General features: G+C 46.2%; 1 protein-coding gene across 3 annotated transcripts in view; it reads right to left on the bottom strand.

Annotated features, from left to right (window-relative positions):
- Positions 1-1,603: 1,603 nt before the first annotated feature.
- The window catches only part of IGF2BP2 (insulin like growth factor 2 mRNA binding protein 2), a 161,668-nt gene continuing 143,795 nt past the window's right edge, over positions 1,604-19,476 (bottom strand). For all 3 annotated transcript variants that reach the window (XM_081302149.1, XM_081302150.1, XM_081302151.1), the window contains 6 exons: positions 13,667-13,735; positions 12,732-12,848; positions 8,483-8,557; positions 6,515-6,646; positions 4,586-4,699; positions 1,604-3,439 (listed from right to left, as the gene is read on the bottom strand). In XM_081302149.1, coding sequence (XP_081158275.1) covers positions 3,347-3,439; positions 4,586-4,699; positions 6,515-6,646; positions 8,483-8,557; positions 12,732-12,848; positions 13,667-13,735 — 600 coding nt within the window. In that variant the 3' untranslated portion in view covers positions 1,604-3,346. The remainder of the gene's footprint in view (positions 3,440-4,585; positions 4,700-6,514; positions 6,647-8,482; positions 8,558-12,731; positions 12,849-13,666; positions 13,736-19,476) is intronic.

The raw sequence follows: 19,476 nt of genomic DNA, 5'->3' as shown, positions 1-19,476 counted from the left end.
AGGCCAGCTGGTCTCGTTCCTCCTGTCTCCTGTCTCTCCACATGGTCTTCCCTTCATTTCTGCAACCCTAGGATAATTTGAGTGCTTTGTACCAGGGCGAGCCAAGCATTATCTTGGCACCTCCCTCCCTTTCCCACACAGGTTCATAGACAAATACTTTGGAAATGGGTACTTGAGGAGCTAAACTTGAAATTCTGCCATCTGGAATAAAGGCCAAGGAATGAAACCAGAGGGACAGAGACAAGAGGGTTCTTTATTTATTTTATTTTTTTTTGAGGCTCCTGTGTCACTTCTTCCCCTCCCTGATGTCTAGTCTTGAGAGTCATTACCAAGGTCATTTGCCTGTACCTGAAGTCCTTTCTTTACAGATGTGTTTTTCTTTGTTCACTTGATAAATAGAGGAGGGGCAACATGGAGCCACAGGTACAGGGGTTTCCACATGAGGGGACCATCTAGCCCTGTCCGAGTTCATGCCACAGCAGTGAGAAAAACAGTGGGGGGAATAACTTGGAATCTACACACTGTAAAACTTAAAAAGTGAAATCGGGATCACCGAGGTTGGAAATAATGAGAAACTCAGGAGTGGGCATGGGGCATCAAGGATGCCCCATTTTAAGTGATTTAGGAGGCACGTGGCTACTCTGGAATCCCATGAGTTCACCATCTGCCTCTGCTGTACTATGAATGTCACCCCCAAAAGCCTAATTGACCATTTCTGACAGTCAAGAACTAGGTCTGTTTTGTTGAGATGGGGTCTTGCTGTGTTGCCCAGGCTGACCTTGAACCCTGGCACAAGAGACCCTCTGCCTTCAGAGTAGCTGGTACTCCAGGAGCATATCACAGCACCTAAGTATTAGATCTTTGTCCCCAAAACTGCATAGACTTTTAGCAGCTATCTGTGGTGGACCTCATAGGTCTATGAACAAGCTAGCTTACAAATGGAGCAGGATATTGTTTCTCACCATTTCATGGTATATCAGTAGGCATGCCAGGTACAGATCCCACCCTCCAGCCCAAGGGGACTCCTGTCCTTCTCTGACCTCCCCAAACACTGCCCATGAAGGGTGAAATACTTATTTCCTTGAATTGTTGGACATAATGACAGAGACCTGTCTTGCCTAGTTCAATATGCAGCCAATCCATCTCTCTAGTTCTGTGGCTCTCAAACTTAAAAGCACACAGGAAATCACCTGGAGGGCTTGCTGAGGCAGACACCAGGTCTCACCCGGACAAGTTTTGATTCAAAGCAGACCTGCAGAATCTGTTTCGTTTTTGCAGTGTGGGGAATGGAACCCAGGTCTTTGAATGTGCTAGGCAAGGGCTCCACCCCTGAGCCACATGCCCATCCCTGAGAGTCTGTTTCTAACAAGTTCCCAGGTGATATTGAGGCTGCTGGTCTATGGACCACTGATCTAGCTCAGCTTCTCCCCCAAGGCTTTTGTGGACAAAGCCTCCTCAGAGTAGCTTCTCAGGGCCTGGCTGCACAGACTACCTTGTTTCCCCAAGTCCTTCAGAGTTGGGACTTGGCTGACTTTGTGATTGTGACAACATTTAGTAAAATAAAACACCAAGACACCAGAATCTTGTTAGCTGGATATATTTCTTTTTTTTCTTTTTTCTTTTTTTTGTCACAGAACACTGTTTGCAGTAGAGGAAACTGGCATTGCAGTCTGGTGGTATAATGGCTTGTTCACATAAACCAGTACATGTTCATCCTTTAGCGCAAAAAGCCCTAATGGCGCGTACCCTATTGAAATTCAGGACATCTCCAATATTTTCTCTCTCTGTTTTTCTTTGTTATCTTTTTTTTTTCTCTAAATAAACACTTTCAAGGTTTGTCCAAAAGAAGGCCATATAGGTTCTTGGCTAGCGGAAGACAATTCAGAACAGCTGTTGCACACTTGGACTGTCACCTTCTCCAGGCTGGCAGTTGATATCTTATTTTTTTTCCAACTCATTTTTATTAAAAAAATAAAAAAATGCTCCAACTATCAGTTTTACAAAATCTCTAAGGGAAACACAAGAGCAAGGTGCTGAGGTAAAAAACACCTGAGGTAGCTTTTTTTTGTGTGTTTTTCTTGTTAAAAAAATCTGTAAATTTAACGCCCTGGGCCAACAACCTTGTGTAAATTGCTGTTTTCCTCCACAATTTTTTTTTTTAAAAGAAAGAAATCATTTCGCTGAATGTTGATGGCTTATACACCAAAATGTAAAAAGACAAAATACATTCTTTCTTTATGAAATTTTTGTTTGGTTGACTGGTGGTTTGGTGGGTTCCTGTTTTCCTCTTCCAAAATGCTAGGACAAGTACCATTGACTCTTGTTCTTTTGAGTAACCAAGTGTAAGTTGAGGCTGGTTTGTGTGTTTCACGTTTGTTCCTTTTGTGTGATGTGATACTCAGAGCACTGCTTTGCCTGGGGGGTGCGTAGATACAGGGAATCAGACAGTGGGATGAGGGAATTCAAAAGAGTCAGGATGGAGCAGGGGAGGAAGGGAAGGAAGGGGAGAGATAAACAGAGAGAGACAGAGAATTATATAGCAGTATGCAAAAAACCAGTTTAAAACCTGTGAAGCAAAGAGAAATGGGTGTGTGAGCTAGACAGGGATGAAGTGGGACAGAGTCCCCTCTTCAAGACGGTATCCCTTCTGTTGACAGACACAGGTGATCCAGAACTGCCATGAGTGTCCTTCGACGGGATTTCTCTCTGGGTGAATTTTGTGTGGGTGGCCTAAAAGTTCCTTTCTACACCGTTAGACCTCCCAAAGACTTTAAAGTCTAGAAAAGCCTGCTTTCTTTTAAAAAAAAAAGAAAACAAAATTAATCATTGAGTAAAAATTGGAGTTAGTTGAGTTATTTGATATATTATTTCTAAAATATATTAATGCTGCAGGCACCCTGTGCAACCCACAGGCCACATATCTTAACATCTTTCCCCTTCTAATATGTACACACATGTACAGAGACGATTTTCCACAAAAAAGTAAAGGGTGTGAATTTTGCTTTGCTTTGAACACGTTCACCTATGTTAGTTCAACTAAAAGGGATAGCGTCATGGGAGTGAGGGAGAGATCTGAGTGAGGGGAGGTGAATGGCTGGGAAGCCTGCAGAAGCTGGGGGAGGAAGGTGGGTGGCTGGGCTGGTGGTTCTGGGGAACCCAGCCTTCCCTGTGCCCCTCCTCAGCCCCAGGTTCTCAGGGCCTCTGCAGGCCCTGGCTGCCTTCGCAGACTTCTCATTCCTCAGGATGGTCTTTGGTTTGCTCCCGATCTGCTGGCTGTGTTTGGTCTCATCTGTCAGGTGTTGGGAGGGCTACATTCATCCGTTGTTTGCTGGTGCCTGCGGGAGCCTCACTTGCTGCGCTGTGAGGCGACTCCCTGAGGGTATTTCTGCTCCTGCTGCTTCACCTGTTGTACAATTTCCCTGATCTTGCGCTGTGCAGTCTGCAGCAAGGGAGAGGAGGCGACAAGGGAAGAAAGGAACCCAGTTCTGAGGATGCACAGGAGGGGTAGGGTCTGGGACTTGGGGAAGGGTGGGATGTTCAGGTGTCACCTCCCCTGGATCCCTTATTCCAGGGCTTTTTCTCCCTAGAAATAAGTGGCAGAGGTCCCCTCCTTTCCACTCCAGGTTGCTGGATGAAAGATAACCGGGTGGAGCCCCAAGAGCTTCCCATTCATGACCAGAGGCCAGGACACAGCAACAGGCAGCCAATGATAGGGTCTTGCAGAGGCCAGACAGCATCTGGATCCTACTGTATATACCTGAGCCGCACTCAGGACCATCCACCTTTCCCAGATACCACCCTGAAAAGCTGGAGCACTAAGCATGAGCCCCAGCCTAACCCTCAACCAAGGGAGATGCCTGCAGAATGTACTACAGCAGCCTGGCTGTTCAGATGTGTCCTGGGGTGCTGAGGGCCCAGGTGGGTATGGCCAGGGCTCTGATTCCAGGAGACCCAGGCAGAAATCTGAGTGCACCAGGCAGGCCGCAGGGAGCACAGACTGCTTGTCTTTGCTGGCTTAGGATAAGAACAGGGACTACTCTCTCCCAAAACCAAACCAGCAAAAGCATCCAAGAGAACTAGGCTACATTTTGCTGCAGTGCTGGCCTCTCCATATGAAAGGGAAGCAGCTATGTGGAGAGCATGCAGTGATGAGGTGAGGAAGGAGAGAGCAAAACAGATCCAAGAGCCTAGCATGGTAAGCATTTAACCTTTCGCAGTGAGACTCTAGCACCTGGGTCTGGAGGGGGTTGCCTGGTATGCACCTCCTTGCAGACCAAGGCTGTGACTGAGGCCTGGGTGGGGAGGTGAGGTTGCTGAGACCTCGAACCTGAGCCTCTTGGACTGGCCTCAACAGTTTCTACTTTCCTCAGGCTTTCCTAGCATCCCTGGGGGACAGCAGCAGTAAGAAGGTATAGGCGCTGCCCCTGCCCCGTAGGCATGGCAGTCCCTGAAGAGCCAGGAGAAGCAGGAAGAGGTTCCTGTGTGTGTGTGTCTGGGAGTGCGAGTGGGGGGTATCCCAACCACCTGACAGACCACTACTTAGGCAGAAAAAAGGAAAGAGACTGGGCCCTCGCAGCACAGGTACCTGGCTAGCAAAGAAATGCCCGATAATTCTGACGATCACTTCCTGGTTTTCATCTGGTGTTTGGTCTCGAGGCACAATGACTTCTGCACTGGTTAAGTTCTGCAGTTCATTCACCTGCGGAGGGAGAAGAGGCAGTGGGCTAGGCGGCTTCCATCTCCCATCAAGGCCAATACTGAGGCCAGGAGGGAAAGGGAAGGGGCAGAGCAAGGAGGAGACACCTCTCCTTTCCTTCAGTCTAGGATACTCAGCTTCCCTGCCTGGCCACCAGAGGTCTGTGGATTTGGGCCTTGGGAGGCTCAGTGACAGGGAGAGGGAGTCTAACCCTCATGCCATGGACTGCTTCTGGGGCTGAGTTCTCTGTTTCTGGAATTTACATCAATGTAGCTCTGCACACACAGAGACCCTGGCTAAACAGTTCACCAGGTAAGAAGGCCACTCTTCCTGGAATGCCCTCCCTGGGTGCCCACCAAGCAGTGACCCCTCCTCTTGTCTGACTCACTGCGGTAAACTCTTCCTTCTAATCAGCTCCCACTCTGCACCCTGCTTTCCATTTTCACTCCAGCTATTAAGTCTTGCTTTTGCCGTTCCTGGCCTTGGGCTGCTATTCTCTCTGCTTGCCAATGGTGACATTCCTATCTCAACCCATCTCCTGCATTCTGTGGCTGCTCCTTGTGCCTCCCTGCTGCTGCTTTCCAAAGACACTGGTCACTTCCTGAGGGCTCATTCTCCCTCCTCTGGCCCCAACATGATTCTGAACTCAGGCAGGTTCAGCAAGTCTTAGTGGACAGTGGACAGTGTCTGGAGACACAAAAAATTCAGTGATTGGTTCTACAATAACCAAATAGGACATCCCAGGGCTTAGGATTCTACTCCCTGCTGGATTTGTTTTCTTCTGTCTCTTACATTCCAACTCTGCCTAGGCTCAGTGTGTACACCCTGGGATGTGGACTGCACTCCTGGACACAGGGAGTGATGTGCATACCATGTAACTGGATTCTTTTGCATAAAAGTGACTAGAACTTGGTTTGGAATCCTCTGTAGGAATTTCCACAGAAAGAACTTTGTAAAAACAGCAAACATACACAGGACTGTAGACATCTCCTCCCCAAGTCCTACCACCCAACACAGCCTCCTGCCAGCATGTACTCTACTGTAAACTTTTCAGGGGCCATCTCCACACTAGACAAATATGACGTGTTCCAGAACATACATGTGTCCAACAAACCACTCTGTTCACTCTTACAAGCTTCAGAGCTCATGCTTTGGCATCTTCTTTCCTTTCTCTCCCCTTTTCTCCCCTCCTTTCCCTTCCCTGTGGTACTGGGGATGGAACCCAGGGCCCTGTACATAAGAGCTATGTCCCCAGCTCTTGTACTTTTCAAATTACTTTGTTATTGCCACCATCAGACTGAAAATATAGATAATTTTTTAAAAACTTATTTCCTTCTTGTCCTTCACCCTATTGCTGAGCTAGCTCTGCTGTACCAGATGGCTGTGTTTGGGAGTTAGCCAGAAGATGGGAACCACGGGAAAGAGAGTGCAGATCAACGGACCCTACAGGCCTCTGGCCTGGAGTCCCAGCTGGTTCTCTGCCAACTAGGCTGGCAGATACTCTGGGTGGAGCCCTACCCTTTTATTGCCTGCTATGCTTGTATGTGCAGGGAGCAAAAGATAGCTTCCCTGTCTTAGGGGAGTGGAGCTGGGACGGTGGTACCGGGCACAGGAACCTGGTGTTTTTGAAGTTAGGCTCAGCACTGTGGAACTGGATCCTAAATTCTGGAGTAATACTGAGATTCCCATGTGTGAAATGGCTCAGATGCCAGGAGAAACTCTTGTTAGCCTAGGACCCTATATATTTCAAGGGACAGTGGCCACAGGGATCTGAGGGACAGGTCAACTAGGTGATGGAGTAAACCAAAGCAGACTTACGGTCTTGCCACCTTTGCCAATCACACGGCCAGCTGTAGAAGAGGGCACTCTGATGTGGGCTTCCAGCTTCACCTCTTCTTTGGGGTTAAAGAAGTTTTCTTCTTTCAGTTTCCCAAAGATTCGTCCCTGGGCCTGAGAAAAATGTGACTGGTGACTGAGTCAGCAGATATTCATGCTGCTGTGGGAACTACAGAATCCAGTGATGGGACATGCTATGTCCCTGCCCCCACTCTGGCCAGACATGCGTGCCTCAGCCCTCACAGAACTGGTCCTTGTGCCTGCTACATTGGCCACTGTGCTGTGAAACCTGTGCCCCAGCATGCTCTGTCTTTGTGGGTTGCAGGTGACCCCTTCCTCTAGAAGTGTCGGGTTGTTGCTGGGGGTACTGGCGAAGGGCCAGAACTGTATCTTATTTCCATATTCCTAGCACCTAATTATTATTTGGTTGATTGAATCTGTTAGGGCATTCTTTTCTTTCTTTTTTTTTTTTGTTGGACTGGGAAGCATATAATTCAGAGTGTTCTTAACTCCTTCCTGCCAGGCTATGTGCAATTATTAAAGAATGGAGAAGGATGAAGGTGAAGGTGGTGGTGATGGGATTTGATGAGTCTGAGCTTTTTTTTCTTTTGGTGCTGGGTATAGAACCCAAGCAGGTTAGGCAAGCACTCTACTACTGAGCTACCATATTCCGCATCCCTAGACCTTTAAATGCTTTTAAAATATTTTCTAGTTAGACATTTTATGTGGTGCTGAGGATTATCCTAGTACCTCACATGTGAGAGGTTAAGCACTCTGCCACTGAGCCACAACCCCAGCCCTAATTTTTTTTTTTTTTTAAATATTGAGTCAGGGTTCTCCTAAATTGCTGAGGCTGGCCTTGAAGCTGCAATTCCCTGCCTCAGCCTCCCAAGTAGCTGGGTTGCAGGCATGTGCCACCACACTTGGATTGAGTTGCTGTTTGATGTCTTACTTCGAAGTTAAGGTAGCCAAGAAGCTAGAGTTTGCTTTATTTAACTTAAACAAAACAAAACAAACAAACAACAACAACAACAACAAAAAACAAGACTAATTCACATAATCTAAAATTTATCATTTTAAAGTACACTTCAGTGGTCACTATGTTGTGTGACCACCACTACTATCTATCTAGCCATTTGCCTAAATTAAAACCCCTATCCCCATTTGCTGACAACCACTAATCTACTTTGTCTCTGAATTTGCTTACTCTTTACATCTCATATAAATGGAACCATATCCCATGTGCCCTCATTTCTGCCTTCTTTCACTTGGCATGCTTTTTTCTAGGTTCATCCCTATTCACAGCATGTTTGGTACTAGTCCTTCCTTTTTAAGGCTGAATAATATTCTATTGTATGGATATAACACATTTTGTCTACTTGCAAGTTGAAGGGTTATTGGTTTTGAATGGTTCTCACATGTGTTAACTTTATCCTCTCAGTTAAATTTCAAGAATTTTAAAATTATAATAGGGTTATACTTTTATAAATTAAGATGTGTTTCTGGCTTTTAGAAAACCCATTTTTTTAGAAAAAAAAAGAAAAAAGAGGCAAAACCACAACGCCACCGCCACACACCTTACCAGAGAACTTTCAATATACCATGCCTTTCCCCCTGTGCCCATGTTAACCATCATAGTTTGAAGAATGGTGATGACCAAATGAGTCTGAGATAGTCATCCTCAAAACCATGGGTGAGGAATCAGACATGATGGAGGAGTTACCACCTGGATGGGGCTTCAACAGGTGACCTCTATTTCCTTGGAGAGAAGGGAAGGAGGGCTTTCTAGCAAAGGGAAATGTGCAGAGGGGACAGCTGGGAAGGGACAAAGAATGATTCTGAAACCCATGAGTAGCAGCTGGGAGTGAAACAGATGGCGAGCCTCCAAAGAAGAACCTGACCATGCCTCTGAGGTGGCTTCCCTGTGCCCACAGTCTGCAGGACACTGACCTTGAACTGCGCTTCTGGTGGTCCGGTGATGATGACCATCCTTTCACTGACATCTGGGCCTTCTGCTGGGGCGATCTGCAGGTCACAAGGGAAGAAGACAATGCTAATGTCAAACCCCGCCTGCTTGTCTGGGTGGAAGGCCTACACGCTAGCATTACGTAGCTCGACAGGGCTTCTGCCTCTGGACCTGCTACTTTGACGCCATGCTGCCTCACCCTGGGTCTTAGGAAGTTAAGGCCATAATGCTCACTATCAAGTTTGGGTACGTGGTCACCAAGGGAGAGTCTGAAGCAGGTGAACAGTTCCTGCCTGTCTCTGCCCTGTGCCCTAACAGTGACTGGCTTCCTTTCACCAAGCCACATCCTAGGAAATAACCAACAAGTCAATAACTCTAGGGATAGGGAGGTTTACAGTCCTGCCAACCCAACCAGGGCTTAGAGGGAAGGAACGGCTAGTCTGCTGAGGTGTTAAATTGGAATCCAGTTTGCAGGAATAGTCAGCCTGGTTCTAACTCCCAGCTCCATATATAGTTAGCTGTGACAATTGAGTTAGAACAGGTGTGGCCGGTACTGTCTCCTTCTGGCAAATCAATCATAAGTACAACAGCACCAGAGCAGGGACCAGGACACCTGGGTTCCAGTCCTGGCTCTGCAAACTCCTCCCCTCCCTCACCTGTGAAAGATGGATATAAGCTCAGACCTCCTCCAGACTCCCAAGGTTCTTTGTGGGTCTGAGCTCTTCTATAACACGAACAACGGACCCAGCAAGCATTTTTGTTAGAAGACCTTATTACGTATATTTTTTTCTCGCACATTATGCCTTCTTCCAAAAAGCTTTAAGGTAGTTTTTAAAAATAAAAAATTCAGCCAGGTGCAGTGGGCAGCTCCTATGGTCCCAGCTACTCCGGAAGCTGAGGTAGGAGGATCGCTCCAGCCCAGGTGTTTCAGAGCCACCTGAGCCATGGGGCAAGATGCTGTCTCCAACCCCAAACAAACCAAGTAAAAAATTAAAAATTAGTAAATGATAGTAAAATTAATTAGAAAGGAAGCATGGTCAGTTACAGGGTTTCGGTATTCCTAAGGTAAAGCAAAACCAGCGGCTCAGGGGAGGTACAATTTCTAAGATGAGCCTCTGTTTGGAAAGGGATGGGTTCACCATCAGTGCTGTTCTCTGCATGCACCAGCTCTGCATGGGCCACCGAATCTGTCTCAGCCTCTCCAGGAAGGCCTCCACCCCGACAGTTGATTTTGTTTCTCTTAGTAAACACTCCAAGCCAGGCTCCTCCTGTGGACAGACCCACATTCAAATATGCTCTGATCCCACTCTGCTCTAGGTGGAGGGACACATTTGAATCTCTGGCCTTGATTACTTTGTATGAAAATGAATGTGACACATAGGTGACCGACACTGAGTTTCTCGGGGACTGCCTTTAACTGTGGACAGCCTTTTCTTTCTTGGCAGCGGCCTCGGCACATATACCAGACAGATCCAGGGGCAGGCCACACACAGGCTGGCCCTGGGACCCGAGGCAGGAAGCCCTGCCTCTACTTTGAGATCCACAGCTGGCATCAAATTGGGGTTTTATCTCAAAGGGTAAATGAGAGACCAGACCACAGCCACAGTGAGTCCCAGCTTCTACAGCACCCAAACTGAGAAGGGCCAAAGGCTGATTAGTGATTCATGCTGATCATCTGTTATGGGGTCGCAGTTTGCTTCTTAGTGACTCGTGGCTGCTTTGCTCAGGTTCTGAAACTCCTGACAGCCCTACTTCCCAGCATTCACCAGCCCAGAACAGATATCTAGAAGCTGCATGTGTCCTCCAGCAGCGTCAGAATGGCATTCCATAGGCTCACTCCCTCTGGAGGGGCAGGAAGAAGGACTCTATCTTATGGCTGAAGGAGATAGACCTAGAGATGCAACATGACTGAGGGGTTGGAACGAGGATCAGTAATCAGTGTCCTTGGCTAACACTGTCACCCACATTTTCTGGGGCATTCAGAAGCTGATGGGATGCTCTGCAGGTAAGGCAGGTGAAAGGAGCTAAACTCCTGCCTGTAGCCAGGGCATCTCCAAATCTCAGCTCAGCCCACTCCCCTCCCAGCATTCTACTCTTGTGGATGAGAGTGGAGTTCTCTCCCTGCCCCGGCAGCATCAAAAGTGGCCCCTGTTGCAGCCTCTGAAGGGGATCTGTGGAGCTAGTGATACCATTCATCTCACTCTGGAGCTGGATGTGTTTAGAGACCTTTTAAGATAAAGGAAACTAGCAAAAATCAGATTTTTAAACTTCACAAATACTTGGCTTTCCTGGTTTTCTTTCCTTCTTTTTATGCTATGAAAAGAGGCAGGCCTGGGGGAAGGAGAAGGTTTTGACCCAGCATGTAAAACTGTCACCCAGTAGCCAGGCGTTTATTGTGCACGTCTGTAATCTCCACAACTAGGGAGCCTGAGGCAGAAAGACTGGGAGTCAGCAACTTAGTGAGACCCTGTCTCAAATAAAAAGGGATGGAGATGTAGCTCAGTGGTAGAGGACCCCTGGGTTCAACCCTCAGTATAATATCACCCCCCCCCAAAAAAAATCCTAAACCAAAAATACTGTTGCCCATCCTGACCTCTTCCTGGTGCAGCCCTTCTGTCTTTAGCACAGAGTCCATGAGCAAAGTGACACACCACCACTCAACTCTGCTTGGACATAGGACTGTAAAAATGCTGTGAGGTAAAGTCCAAGGAACTGATATTCTCTCTCCACACACACACACTCTCTCTCTCTCATTATCCTAGAGGTCCTGCTGGGAATGATTCTGAAAGAGCAGTAAGGTTGCTGTGGGGGGAAGCACTGGACTAGGTATAGGATAACCTGAGCAAATCACATCCTTCATCTCTGTGGCCTTAGACAAGTCAGCAGAACTCTCTGGGCCTCATTCCTCATGTACAACAGTAAGTGGAGAGGTACTTCTGTGGCTGTCCCCAGTGGGCACTCTGTATTCCAGAGGTCAGTGGGGTTTGTATCTAAGCTCCAGTCCTGCCACTTAGGTGCCTTGACAAGCTGCTCTACTGTCCTCTCTTCTCAGCTGAATAAAGGAGGGAGTTGAAGAGATGATCCCTCAAGTCCCTTTAGTTGAGACTCTCATTCCAACCTCTGCATGGCACCTCAGACCAAGCACTGAACACTGGGAAAGGCCCTCAGGGTGCAGCTGGCCACTCATTGCTCCTCTATATTTTCCCCATCCTACCCAATGGGGTAACCAGCCCCTGCCTGTCAGCACCTGGGTCAGGATCTCATATGACAAGTTGCTGGAGACAGGCTCCTGCGAACCCCACCTCAGGGGTCTCATTTAGTTTGGATATGGGTCTACAACTACAGGTGAGAAAAAAGAGGCTTGAGAGGGGAACCACTTTACTAAGATAAAATCCCTTCCTGGTCTCACTGCAATCCTTATCCTGCGCTGCCCAGAATGTTTGTTTTTGTTTTCTCTCCAGCACACTTGCTGTGGGAGAAAATTCAGCTCTTCTTCGGGAGAAAGTGTAAGCATTCTTTCTCTCCAAGTCATGAGACTTCTTGTTCGGAATTCCGGGTTGTCTCATGGTAGCAAATTATTTTCCGTAACAACGGAAACTCTGTTTCCCAAAGTGTTTTCATGAGGCTTGGGACACGCTCAGCATTCTGCCCGTGAGTCAGAGCTGATAGCTGGGCTTGGAGCAGGACCAGGGTCGAATAATCCTTCCCTTTCAGCTTCTCTGATCACTGGGGCAGGCAGGATGTGGGTCTATAACGGCAGCCATGGCTGTGCTCACAACTGTTTCCATGAACTAAGAAGCTAAGGGGCTCTCTGCTCAGTCCCAGCTTCATATCAGGTCATGTCATCAGCTTTTGTTTATCTATGATTTTATCATTGCTCTTTAAAGAGGTTTTTTTTCATTCTAATTATTTTCTCATAGTTTAAAGGTCCTTGAAGTGCAGACTAATAAAAGCACCAAGGCACTGATAGATGCTAAGCACTTATGTGTGCTGCCTAGGAGCAACCTTCAACCTTTCTTTATCTTCTTGAGAGGAGAATGAAAATCCAAAGAGGATCGGGCTGGGTTGTATTAAAACATGTACTTTTTTTTTTTTCCCCTAATTCCATTAAGAGGAAAGATGGGAGCAGATGGGAACAGTCTTTGAAGCAAATTTTCCAGATCCTGTGGGATTCTGTAAGAGTTGCATGGAACTAGCACAAGGAGGGAGGGACATGGGGATAAGCAGCCTTACCTTGATGGAAGCTCCTGCAAATCGAGCCAGCTGTTTGATGTGTGCCCCTTTCTTCCCAATGATAGCACCCACAGCCTGAGTTGGGATGAAGAGATTCACAATCTCCTGCTCTGGATACTGGAAAGGTAAGAGAAGACAGAAGACATTCCAACAGGACACTCCCTTAGGCACTCAATAGTTACCAAGCACCTTCTGTGAGCCCCAAGGTGGGAAGGCCCTGCGGTCAAAAGAAAAGGCCAAAAGGACACACTAGGATCCTTCTGTGGCTCTGCAGCTGAGAATAGGACTGAACCCAGGCAGGATGACACTGAAGTCCATGTGCAAGCTCCTCCTGAGCATCTGAACTGGTTGTTTGTGAACAGCTGTCTGTTCACCTGGGTGAGTCTGATAGGTATTTCTTCTTTATCTTCACCCAAGAAATCAGAACAGTTATTAAAGGACAAGGTCCTGAGGCACTCTGTTAGGGGGCAATGAAAGCTGCCCAGACCGTTATGCAGCCAGGAGCAGCAATTTCACAAGGCAACTAAACCTTCCCCGACCAGGCTTCTTGGTGACTGCCCAGGAAAATAGGGAACTCACCCCTCCCGGGACCCTGAGGTAGAGAGAAGGCTCTTGGACAGGGTTGCCAGGGGTCCCTGCTATAGGGATGTGAAGGAATGACAACCCCATTTGCTAAACTTTGGTCACAGATCTTTGAAGCCTTTCATTAGCACAACACTGCCTCTTAATTGACCTCTGGACTGCTCACTGGTGGCAGGGTGTATGTGGAGGCACCAGCAGAGCCAGGCAGGTTGGTATGCTTATGCTCTGACACATGGCACTCCCAGATGGCCCAGAACCACAGCAGACAGCTCGTGGCCAGTCAATCAGGGGCCATATGGGTCAGCTCTAGGCACAGAAAGGGTGGCATCTGGGCAGAACTGAGGGGCACTTACAGAGTGATGATGCGGGAACGGGCTGAACTGGTGATGGGGGTACAGGCTGGAGAAGTATCCGGAGTGTGTCTGCAGCATGAAGGAAATAATCATTCGGTGACAGGGTCCCCAAGGGACAGCCATGTTACTCATGCATGCAAGATTTCTCCCATGCAACCCAGGCTCTCTACATTATCAGCCAACCTCACGGTCATGTCCACACACCTGTCCATTTATATCTTGGATTTCTCCTCCAATTTCCCTCCTTGGACCACTTAATATTTTGGCAAGATATTGTCCGGTCAGAGTGGCCCTCTGGGCTGAATATTTATCATTTTTCTTTTAAATATTTTTTTTAGTTGTAGATAGACACAATACCTTTATTTTATTTACTTATTTTTATGTGATGCTGAGGATCGAATCCAGTTGCCTCATACGTGCGAGGCAAGTGCTCTACCACTGAGTCACAATCCCAGGCCCTAAATGTTTGTCATTTTTAAGCCAAGTCATGCTTTAGGTTTGGTAGGAACTTAGCATGGGACCATTCTCTCTTTGTCTCTGTCTCTGTCTCTCACATACACACACATACGCGACCTGCCTTTTGGGTAGACAGACAGGGCCAGTGGCTTCTATTTTCTGGGGAATTATGAGTTGTGGATTACAAGGAACAGAGAGTACTGGGACAATATCCAAGAGTTATTCAAACCGAGCAAATGTGTTCCTGGGAAGACAGATTAGTTAGCCCCATCAGAGAATTTCAGAAGGAACTGAGAGATTGAGAGCAGAGAGACTGTGAAAGGGGAAGAAGAAAGTGAATGAACAAATATGTTGTACATGAACATGGGAAGAGGGACGCAGGGAAAAGGAAGGAAGATGTGGACAGAAGAAGATAGAGCTATTAGGAAAATCAAAGTTTTAAAAATAGTTGCTTTTTAATTGAAAACCTACTATATACCTAGTACCATGATAGATATTTTATATCTACTTATGAGGCCTCAATCTCTACAAAAGTCCTGTAAGACAATTACATGTCTGACTTTACATATTCTTTGGGCTGACCAAAGTCAGCAAAGTCTAGTCAACTATCCTCTATATAAGGGCCAAGTAAACACTGGTTTTACCATACAATAAATGACTACCTCTGGGCACCATGGCCCAGCTGCCCCGAACAACAGCCCCCCAGGAAGAAAGTTCCCATAATGTCAGACATGGATGGGAGCTAGGATTAGGGAACCTAGCTTCATTCGGGGGTCCCTGAGCAAATCTCCTGGTGATGTGCACGTACTTACTCTCCTTAATTTCCATCTGGACTCAGCTCCCAATTACAACTTCACCTCATGACTCCTTAAAGACAAAATGAAACTTTTTTTCTGATCCTCCTGCCTCAGCCTCCCAAGTATCTGGAGTTACAGGTGTGTGCCACCTATGATTAAAGGTGTCCTCCTTTGGAGCTCAGAGAGAGAAGGCAGAGATGCAGGCATCATGAGGTGCTGCTTCCAAGGTGCCAAGGTGCCAAGGTGCCAGCGGCACCTGCGGCATCACGGCTCTTAACACAAGCCTTGCTTTGACTTGAAAGAGGCTGCAGTGCTGCCTCCTGGCCACAAGAGAGTGCTACAAGACCAGCAGTCCAGGAAACCTTGTGCAGATGGGTGAAGAAGTTTGCCGCTTTCTTGAGGATTCCCTGGGAAACACACAAGTTCCAGACCCTTCTCTGTGTAGGTTCTTGTCCAGGGAAAGAGTTCCTTCAGCTTTCTGCCCAAACAAAGCTCTATCTGGGGAAAGGGCGCTTCTGTCCTTCTCTCATCTACAGTGTTGTTTCTTCAGCTTTCATAGCAGAAACAATTATTCTGAATTGTAATCTGCTTTTTCCTTCCAAAACCTGTGTGAGGCCAATAGATGAGCCACAGAGTGGCTCCTATTCTGTGTTCAAATGCTTCTCTAACATAAACACTATTAAATTTAGACCTACCACTTGGGGGAAGGAAAGTTTTTTTGTTTTGTTTTGGTGTTTTTTTAATTAGCTGTAAAAGGATAAGAAGGACAAATTCCCTTTTATTTATGAGTCACAGCTGCAAGACTGTCATAAGGAAAGAATCCTGAGCTCAGCAATCAGGCGCTCATTTCTAGCTGAGGCTGACATTGGCCCCTGTGTACACAAGATGGTTTTTAGAGTCAGAAGTCCTGAGTCTGAATCACTAGTTCTACAAGTTGGAATGACTTATTAAACTTTTCTGAGGCTCATCCGTAAATCAATTACATTTTATTTTTTTCTAATTCTGGTGACTGAACCAGGGTCTTGCACATGCTAAGCAAGTGCTCTACCACTGAGCTATATCTTCAGCCCAATTACAAATAATATTTAGAACCGGGCGCGGTGGCGCACTCCTGTAATCCTAGTGGCTCAGGAGGCAGAGGCAGGAGGATTGTGAGTTCAGAGCCAGCCTCAGCAACTTAGTGAGGCACTAAGCAACTCAGTGAGACCCTATCAGCAAAATAGAATAGACAATATGATTAATGTATGTACATTCCATGTATGTATTATATATCAAAATGCATTCTACTGTCATGTATGACTAAAAAAATAAATAAAAAATTACAATATAGGGCTAGGGATGTGGCTCAGTGGTCATGTGCCCCTGAGTAAGTTCAATCCCTGGTAACCCCCAACCCCCGCAAAAAATAAATAATATTTAGATTTCTGTATTATTGTGGGGGTTCATGCAACTGTTTATTCATTTACTCAAAAACGGAATAACTACAATGTAGGAGGCACAGTTCTAGGTGCTAGAGACACAGTTAAAACACAATTTTAACTGTGAATTATGTTCTACTGGGGAGGCAGACATAAAAGATACCTTCAGACAGACAGAGAACAAAATGAGAACAGGCAGCTGAGGAGCTGAGGGTGGAATGGTGACTCTAGCTGTCTGGTGAATAAAGTTCTTGGAACTTTTTTGTAGATGAGATGGAGCCTTATGCAAAGTCCTGGGGAGGGAGCTGGGGGTGTGGCTCAGTGATAATTGCTTCCTTAGTAGCCTGAGGTCCTGGGTTTGATGCCCAACACACACATAAAAAAGTCCTGGGGCAGGAACTTACTGAGCAGGATTCTTAGAGGTCTAGAGCCAGGACAGCAATAGCTTTTTTGAAAACCAGAAAGAAGTAGGTGAAAACAGGAGAATTCAGTAAGATGTGAGGGGGAGGCAGGCAACATGAGATCACTCAGGGCCTTGTGGACCTCATCTGGATATGGATTTGACCCCGAGTACAATGGATACTCCCAAAGGGTGTTGCATGGTCTCCAAAGGGGCCATGGGAATGAAATAATCTATTACCAGACATGCATGGGCTGCATTAACAAGTGTATTTGTCTATAATGAAATGCACATCTTCTCAGAGCCCACTTTCTATTTTCCATCTACCCAAGCCTATGCAGAATCTAGCCTCAAGTGAAAGGGGGGTTTTAAACATGCTTCCTTATGATGATCAGAAAGTCACCTGTCAACAACTTGAAGAAAGCAGGTTGCAGTCATCCAACATCTAGCCCAAGGCCTCCGTGGACTTGGCAGTAGATCAGGAATCTGACCCAGTGGTACAGCTGGACTCACTGTCTCAGTAATTGTATGTGAGAGAAACTATATTTTTGAGTGTGTATAGAGCAGGGAAAGGTGATGTTCTGGAGAAGGTGCCTGGCCCCGGTGTGCCCCACACCTGCCAACCAAGGGACAGTGGCAGGGGGTCATTATCAAGCTCATTTCAGGCTCTGTCTGCTTTTCCTCTGACTTTAACTATGTTGGGATAGGGAGTGGGGTGGTGGGTAAAGTATGTATCAAACAAATTTATGAAATTCAAGGGAGTTATCACCTATTGGGCTTAGTTTCCTGGCAGAACTGCAGGGTCTAAGGTACAGGTTAGACCAGCTGATGCATGATACAGGTGATACTCTGAAGCAAAGGAAATGAGGGGCAGGAAAAGTGAAGAGCTGGGGAAGGGACAGTGCAGAGGGCAAGGGCTTCTGCAAAGATGAGAGGTGTTCCACCTGGGAAAGAGAGACCGAGGCCTGGGGAAGGACTTGGCTAGAGGAGATGTCATGAACACGACGTTCCAAGATTGAGAGGGTGAACTTTCTATTCCCCACTGTCAAAGTGCTGTTCATGGTAGCTTTTATCCACCACTGTGTGTTCTCTTAAGACAACCTCAGAAACTGGTGGGATAACCAGAGAGTAGAAGCAAGATTTGAACACAGATCTCTGAGTCTGACTGTGGTCCAAGATCTTAGGCATTACACCCGACACTGTGCACATCTAGAACATTCTGAACTCACTGGATCAGGTGGCGCTGGGGGAGCATGTTATGAAAGAGCTCCCCTATGTATTCATTAATATGCCCTCTGTTGAGTTTATTTAAACCTAAGAAGGGACAATTCTAATTCATTAGACATATATAGACAGCAGTGAATTAATGCAGGGAAGAGGGAGAGCTTTTTGATTTGATCCTAGTGAGACTCAAGATGCTAGCACTTTGGAAAATCATGAGCCCCCTGCCATGAGAGAAAAGACCAGTTGGAGAATTACAGTGATGGTTGGTTAAGTAGAAACTCAAGAGAGGACAGACACATAGAAAGTGTATGTTGTTGAAAGCCCATGAACACCTCAGAAGCTTAACCTGCACAAAACAAGAACAGAGAGCGGGGATCGGATGACAAGAAGAGTGAGGTTTATTCTCCATAAAGTGGGAACTCCAGGAGGAGAAAACAGAGGGATGGAGAAAAAGTGATACTAAAGTTAATTACTGCAGAGAAAAAAAAGATTTTCCTGAGCCAAAGAAAAACTTGAATCTTCAGATCAGAATGCTCATATTCGGATTTCTGAATTCCAGAGGGAAAAGCAAAATACTATAAAAGGTTAGAACTTACAAGGGAAAAAGTTATCTACAAAAGAATCAGGCTGTAGCACATTTATCTGAACAACTTAATGCCAACAGTAATGTTTTCAGAGTTCTAAAGGAACGAGCACCCCAGCATTTCTAGACACTCAGCCGAACTTTCATTCATGTTGAAGGAAAAAGAAAGGTATTTTCAGATATAGGAAGGCTTGGAAATTCTATTACTTTAATACTATTCCCTAAAAATAAAGTTGTTTGATGAAGTGTGCCAGCCAAACAACAACAAAATTCAAATAAATTACTCAAAAACTGGAAGAATACAGGATGATATAGGAAATTGTCCATGATGACCAAAGAAATGAATAAAAGTTTAGTTAATTCTAAATAACTGAGGATTATGAGACTGTGTGTATATTAAGAAAGCAAGCTTAATAAACTGGACTAAAATAATAGATTGCTTCTAGAATAGTATGACTGAAACACATTTAAAAGTCTGTTTAAAATTAAGAATTTGACTTTAAAATTTTAAGAACTGTGGACTACTCTCAAAGTTTAATATCATATAGATAAAAATTATAGGAGAGATGAGTCACTTGTTACAAGCTGTTAATACAGCCTTGAGCCCATTTCAGAGCATGCTTTCCAAAGGCCTATCATCCCCCCCCCCCAAAATTGGTCACACATGAGCAAGGCCACAAAAATCAAAATGCTACATTATTTGAGTACCAAAGAATACAGGAGGCCTTGTGGAGCGGGAGGACCAGGTGCATCTTCTAGTGGAGGGGCTACCCACCATCAACCCATCTTGGTGGTTTCTCCAGGTGTCCTGCTGCCTCACTTCCCGACTTTTCCTCCTTATTTTGCAGAGGGGTACCTCCTGACCCTCTTGCTCTTCTCTATCTTGGGTGATGGCTCAGAGTATGCAGGCGCTCACCCAGATGGGCCAGGGA

This window comes from Spermophilus citellus (genome assembly GCF_964194105.1).
Source record: "Spermophilus citellus genome assembly, chromosome: 7".
NCBI lineage: Eukaryota > Metazoa > Chordata > Mammalia > Rodentia > Sciuridae > Spermophilus > Spermophilus citellus.
The sequence above is the reverse complement of the archived record's forward strand: the minus strand, read 5'-3'. Positions and strand labels throughout refer to the sequence as shown.